Raw genomic sequence first — 7,015 nt, 5'->3', positions numbered from 1 at the left:
AATTGGGTTGTTACCTGCATCTTGCATCCCTTTCTCTCTCCCTGATGTTTCTATTAGCACAACACTCACATTAGATACACTACCTCGCTCAGCCTTAAAGAAGGCCCCATGTGGGAAGTTAAAAGTTCACCCTTTTTAGCGCTAATGCTTTCCTAATAGTCGCTTGTTGAGTTAATAGTTAAATAGCTGGCAGGATCATTGTCCTTGCCTTTCATTTACCCTCGCGAGTAAAGCCAAACACATGTTCTCTCATCAAAGCCTTACATTTAGCCTCTGACCTGCTGGTACTGTAAGACTGCAGCAGCTGTGTGTCGGCCCTGGTAGAGCTTGCTTTACATTTGATTATAAGAGTCACTCAAATGAAAAGTGTGTATGTGTGCATCAGTGGCAATGAGACTTGTGACATGTACAGGAATCAAACACCCATAGTATTTCAAAGATTTCCTTTTTACTGACCAGATGTATACATGTTTGATAATAAAAAATTAAAAAAAACAACACTGGATGGCTCAGTTGTGAGAGTACAGTTCCTTCATTTAAATGTTTGGATTTAATATAAATGCATAAAAGAGTACAAAAATAAAACATTTGTATGAGATAAATTTTACATAGGAAGAGGAGATTTAAATGAGTAAAAGGGCGGAAGAAAAAATCAAACCAGTTAAATTCAGTTACACATTCAATGATCACAAAAGAGTAGAAACAGGACGATAAACTGTTTTAAAAAAAGAAAAGAAAAATACAGAATGTAGTGTTTAAAGTTAGTAATAATACATTTTTTTGCTAAAACATGAATACATCAGGTATAAAGTGCATTTCTATCTGCATGACAGTTGTAGGTAGTCAAATCTATATACATATATCCATTGCCAGTAATGGTAGTATTTGTTCTACTGCAGCCCTCTGTGTTACCAATTGTTTTTATTACTATTTTAATTACCTTTTTTGCACACCCATGTTTGGAAGTGGTATTCACATTGAGAGGCTATTTTGATCAGTGTCACAATTTCTTCTCACAATTTCTCGGTAACTAACACAATTTTATGATTCTGGTAAATCTCGTCTTATTGGCTGCTCATTAAAACACAGTTTGGAAACCAGATGTTGAGCTTTTACAAAGAACAACAAAAAAAAGAAGAAAGAAATAAGACGCAGGCGCATAATCAGCCGCAGAACAGCTGTAGGAAATGCTGCAGCTCTTTCTGCATTAATTTTCATCACAAAAACATTGTATTGCTATTTTTATAGGGGTTTTCAGTTGGGGGGCAGCTGGCATTCACTTAAATTCCTTGGTGCCAATTAACTTAAACTGATTATTTATTTTAGAGGAGAACTTATACATCAATTTGTGTAATCTGAAATCTAACATGATCAGAATAAACTGATCCACAGACCACAAGACTGTGCTCCTCACAAATGGGATGCTCAATAAAGTTTGATATGGAGGAAACCTTCTAGCTAAGACACGTCATCCCTCTTTAAGCCCCTTCACGCTGGGTGGGGCCTTTGCTTTTTTCCTAAATAACGGAGAGGCCAAAGGAAAAATCTCCAAAAATAGCTCTTTACTTTTAAAGTCCATTAACAAAATAGTATTTACACTATGGTTAGGAAAGTATACACTCATAGATATAATAGCACTTTGCACTAATATTTTGTTAAATCTATAAGTGGTGAAATGAAGTGGTGAAGGATGCAGCAGTGCTAGGAGCATGGTGTTTATGGTGAAGACTTTGAAGCTAATCCATGCACAAGGCTGCAGCGTGTCAGCTAGAGTAAGTGCTGTACAATTTAACACATGATCTGGTATCATGTTACATATCTGCGATGATGTGGTCCAAATCCTCAGCGGTGGCTCGGGAGGATTTCTGCAGGCATTTTAGTTGCCCTGTTTGGTTTTCTTCATCCTGGAAGGGAAAAGCACATTTGTCATGAGAACAAAGTAGACACGGGAACTACAACGTCAGAATCATATGGCTTTTTGGTGCTGACTGTTCACGCGGTCTATATATTTGACACTCTATATAATAGTGTCAAAACACAACAAAAGATAAATGCACGGTAACTTGTGAGTAGTAAACACCAAAAGTGGAAATTAATGAGCATTTAGTCCAGTGGCACAACTCACGGCTGATTTCAGTTCCAGGTTATCAAGTAAAAACAGCTGCTTCGTGTTTAGAAAGCCGAAATGTTTTTGACTTGTAATCATGAGCTAACCATCTTAGCAATAATAAATGTAATTTGATTTCTGCATTCACTTTCAGTTGGCCGGTCAATTAGTGGGCCATTCTGAAAATGTTATGTCTGAAGATGTAATTTTGCAGAGCACTGACGTGAAGCAGTCTCAGGGCGATGATGCCAAAGGATAAACAGGATATTAACAGCATAAGCACTTGGAACTCCAGTGGGTTCTTTAATTATATCTGCCACACTCGTCAGATACAAAAAGGCAATCATCATTTAGTTTACAAAAGTAACGCATGGCTTATAATCGTGTGCATTTCTACACATTACAAGCAGGTTTATGCCTCCTCCTCTATGACTGCATGTGTAAGTGGAAACACATTAGATCTGACTGATTGTAAACAAGCAACATGCACTCTACATGCGCTATTTTGTTATGCAGAGGGCTGTTCACGCCTCATCAACCCGAGGGCTCCACAGTCATCCTTGAGACAGGCCGTCTGATTGCTAGACTGTGGGCGGATCTGTCAGTGTGTATTGAGTGTGTATGTCACAAGCTGGATTAAATGCCGTAGTGCGTTTAGTTTTCTTTACATGAAAAGACGGGAATCCACATGTGACATTCCAAAAACTCTTTTATCTGCCTCCATCGCACAGTGCAGGGTTTGTTTCGTTCTTTAAATAACAGACATGGCAACTTGATCCCTTCTATAAACTTTGTTGTACCAACATCTTTCAGAAAAGTGTCTGCTTCTTCAGGGAAGGAAGGAGACAGTGACTTTTAACGCCACCAGTCTCAGTATGAATTTAACTTGATTGTGCAATTCAGAGTTGCATAAGGTGACAACGAATCCCATCATATTACATTATTTTTTACAAATTTAGAACGTTATCTTTATCTTTACTCTCCGATGTAATGTTTAATGCACTAAATGTCCTAAACTCTAAACAGTATGCAAGTGTGCCGTGTATAGTGTAAATATATTAAACTGCATTTGCTAGACTGTGTTCCAGTATGAATAGTGATGACCAGGAACAAACCTGTAATAGCACTTAAGAGCAGATTAAGTGCACCCACACTTTGTATGTGAAAGTGGAAACGCTCTACTCCCACTTGGTCATGTACCAGCATGTTTTGACTTTGGGTTCCAATATAAATTGGGCAATTGAGAGCTTTTACTCCCACAATAGTCTATTGGTAAACATCCAAATGCGCATTTGCGCCTTTGGATTTGTAGATTCTTTGCTTTAAATTTCTATAGAGTGTAAGTGAGTATATCCCACTTGTGCCAACAGATTTGTTAAAGCCAGACGGGATTGTGTATTACAGAAAAATGACCCCATGACTAAAATCTGCTGGATTTGCTGATACTTACTTGTTGAGAGCGTTCTTCAGGTACTGCTGCAGCCACCGGATCTCAGGGTTCACGCACACCTCCTTGTTTGACTTCAGCTTGGCACTGATTAGAAAAAGGATAAGATGAGGATAAAAGCTTGAATTATGCATAATCATTAACAGTGGGTATCTTAACACACTGTTATCAAACTGACTGAATTAACACTGACTTGCTAGTTTGATACTTGCAGCGAACCTCTTAACAGTAGTGCCTTAATTTGTAAGTGATGCTGCTACAGAAATTAATATGCATTAATATTGATAAGATACTGACCCTTAAGGTACTTTAGTGTTAGGTCAAATTAGAATATATTGCAATGCGCAGGCTACTTTCTAAAGCCATGATAGTCCTGTGGTTATTTAAAGAATGGGCTACAACCATATCATATGTCTCCATGTGGGGGACCATGCCTCATTTGGCAACAGATCTTGTTTTAAGTAGCTTCAGACATGTTTTATGTCTCTTTATGTAAACTTGTAAGATATGGCAATTTTATTTTTCCATGCTTCTGAAGTTCTAATGCAACTGACCCTTTTTCACCGATGTTGCCACACACTTTCATGTATGGATTTGCACTGCACAAGCTGTGCCGACGAATGCGATCTCAACTAAAGGTTGTATGAACAGTATGAAGAGAAAACGCTGCGTGACAAGCAAATGAGAAGCAAACCCAGTTACAAAACCCACGATTATTGCTTCCTGGTTAAAAAACAAAACTGTATCCAATTTCCACCACCTTTTCACATTCGCTCATACTCAAACGGACCACTTCCTGTGGATGCGTCAGTGGGCCAGTTGCAAAAAGAACGACTTGTTTTCTGTGAATGAGCGAGCGAGTGACTGAGGGGCGTGTATGTACACATTCATGCATGATTCCTTTCTCTGGCTTGTCACCCTGCAGAGATTGATGGTGAGAAATGTCCGAACTAGGAGGAAACCTGTCTAACGTTTATATGGCCCAGACAGAATACGTGCTGCCTGGAGAAGTCAAAAACAACACTCACATCACTTGGAAGGGGCAGTTGGGTGTGTGGATGAACCTAAGTTCTCGGATGTAGTTTCGTGGGACGGTGTTGACTGTTGAACGGCAGTAGCATCTCTCCACCAGGCTGATGGGCTTTGCTGAGAAAGCAAAAGAGAAGTTGAGTATAACAAAACTATTTTAAAGTAAAGCAAAATTTAAACAAAGCAGTAATTCAGATTAGATTAAATGAAATATCATTCCTGTATGAAATGACATACACTTATTGCAATATCACAAATTCCACCAGCAAATAAGATAAAAATACAGCAAGTCTTTGGCCTATCAAAGCACAAAGTAAGCATGCACCAGCCCTCTGATTATGAACAAATAAATAATATGCCCCCTGCAGTGAAGTATACAGAGTCTTTTGGATTTAAACCGTTTGATTTTTATCCCTCCATTCTACTTGTTTATCTCTTTCCTTGCCGAGAAGCCTACAGTCAACACTGCCAAATAGGACTAACAAATGACACTGACAGATGAAAATTCCATATTTAAGCTTTACAAAATCCAGTTTCTGCTCATCCCACACAGCAAACAGAGAGACTGAGTACATTATTAGCGGGGGTTTTACACCCACAAACACTAAGCTCTTTCAAACATCATTGTGTACTGTGTGGTCCCTGCGTGATGGATGTGCGCAGTTTCCATTGGAGCCTCACCTTTCAGGTTCCTACACTGAGATGGTCACAGTTGATTAATGTGGAAAAATAAAGATAATCTTTTTCCCCCGTTTCGTTACGTCTAAAAGCGGCGTTGGAAATAGATAAAGCAGTCGCGCCGATAGAAGTTAGTTTTAGCCCAAATACCGTTTATACACAGTTGTTTTACTTGTCAGTAAATTGTTTTAAAGCGACACTGGCAGACTGTAAGTCACAGATGGTGAAACCTGCCCCAGTGGATTAAACTATGCTAATTATTTTTTACACCTGATTACCATGATAAAAGAGCGCAACACCTTCAAGTTGGGTGATTGATGTCGCCACGTAGGCTAGCTGAGGTTTGGCTTCTAGAGACTTCATTTGTGGCTAATTAAAAGAAAACAAAGGGAAGGACAAACACACGCTGATCACTGATCCAGCGGGGAAATTCCTATACGGCAAGAGCCACATGTGCAGCCTGCCGTGCTTTACGCACGGCGAAAAATGCACTCTCCCTTCTTCAATGAAAAAAAAATGCATGAAAGATTTATGCATTTTAAAAAATGTAAATAAAAATGTAAATTTTCAGGTCCAATTTACGTTTTTCCCCCCTTTTTCCCCACAGTATTTGCACTCCGAGTGCACGCAATTGGAATTTCTCATCTGATGTCGTGCTCAGATTTTTGGCAACTAATATTATAAATACACACTGATTTACAGTAACTGTATTTAATGTAAAATAATTAGTAACAAAAAAGTATTTAAAAAGAACTGTGGACGTACTGGACCCCGATAGAGTTGCAGAACTCTATCGGGATAATTATTTATAGAAATACTATAGACATCCAGGGTCGCAGCTTGTCTGGAGCCTATCCCTGCTGTCTGGATACGCGGAAGAAATGATGGATGAATGGATGAATGAATGGACTACAGACAAGACAAGTCAACAGGTGGACAGCGTAAAAGCAAATATGTTGCTGATACTTCCCTCCAATACGCATCACAGCTGCAATACAGTCTAAACAAAATCTGAAGCAACATAAAACAGCAACCCCGAAAATGAATCCATACCTTGCGCTGGAGGTGCATATATCATCACCATGAGTACAGCCACGACCGCCAGTAGTTTCACATCCATTTTGCGTTAATGTCAAAGAGTTCCGAAACTGCTCAGAGTAAAGTCCAGAGGAGTTCTGACAGACGGGGCACCGGCGGAGTGTTAAATTAGGCACCACTGCGTCAAGCTACCATAAAGAAATGGTGTTTCCGGTCACCAAGGACCCGTTTTTTACTTTAACGGATATTTATGAAGTAATAAGGCGCCAAATTGTAACAAAAATCACTTTCAGAAAAAAACACGTCATAGATGAGCCGTCGTTTTAATAGATCTGTGTTAAATGTTATATTAATTACTTTGTCGTGATTTTATTTTGTAGGAGCTTTTTATTATTTCCGGTGTTTTAGGAGGATTTTCGGATACAGCCTATTAATGCACGATAGACCCCCAGGCGCGCGCAAGTGTGCACATGCCTCTGACGAAAGTGTTTAATGAAAGTGTTCTTTTTTTTTTCTTTTTTTTTTTTTTACATGTCAGAAGATTTGGCAGTAAGCTGATTGGTAGCTGTTCATTTATTTCCTAAAAAATACGGGTAGGATCCAAAGTGTACCTTCAAGCACTTGGCACGATTTCTTCTGCACTGTCCTTAAAGCTGCTGCTGAAAAGAAAGAGAAACATTTTTTTGTGCATGCTTTTTTCATGCTTCTTGGTTTTT

At 39.0% G+C, this 7,015-nt stretch overlaps 1 protein-coding gene across 1 annotated transcript; it reads right to left on the bottom strand.

Annotated features, from left to right (window-relative positions):
- Nucleotides 1-428: 428 nt before the first annotated feature.
- cxcl12a (chemokine (C-X-C motif) ligand 12a (stromal cell-derived factor 1)) lies at nt 429-6,473 on the bottom strand. Its single transcript, XM_026189206.2, has 4 exons — nt 6,315-6,473; nt 4,583-4,700; nt 3,558-3,641; nt 429-1,904 (listed from the first exon to the last, which is right to left on the bottom strand). Exons 1-4 carry the CDS (start codon nt 6,379-6,381, stop codon nt 1,877-1,879), a joined length of 297 nt encoding a protein of 98 aa, XP_026044991.1. The 5' UTR covers nt 6,382-6,473; the 3' UTR covers nt 429-1,876.
- Nucleotides 6,474-7,015: the final 542 nt, after the last annotated feature.

Source organism: Astatotilapia calliptera, chromosome 13 (genome assembly GCF_964374335.1).
Source record: "Astatotilapia calliptera chromosome 13, fAstCal68.1, whole genome shotgun sequence".
Classification (NCBI taxonomy): domain Eukaryota; kingdom Metazoa; phylum Chordata; class Actinopteri; order Cichliformes; family Cichlidae; genus Astatotilapia; species Astatotilapia calliptera.
This window is presented reverse-complemented; position numbering and strand designations above follow the sequence as displayed.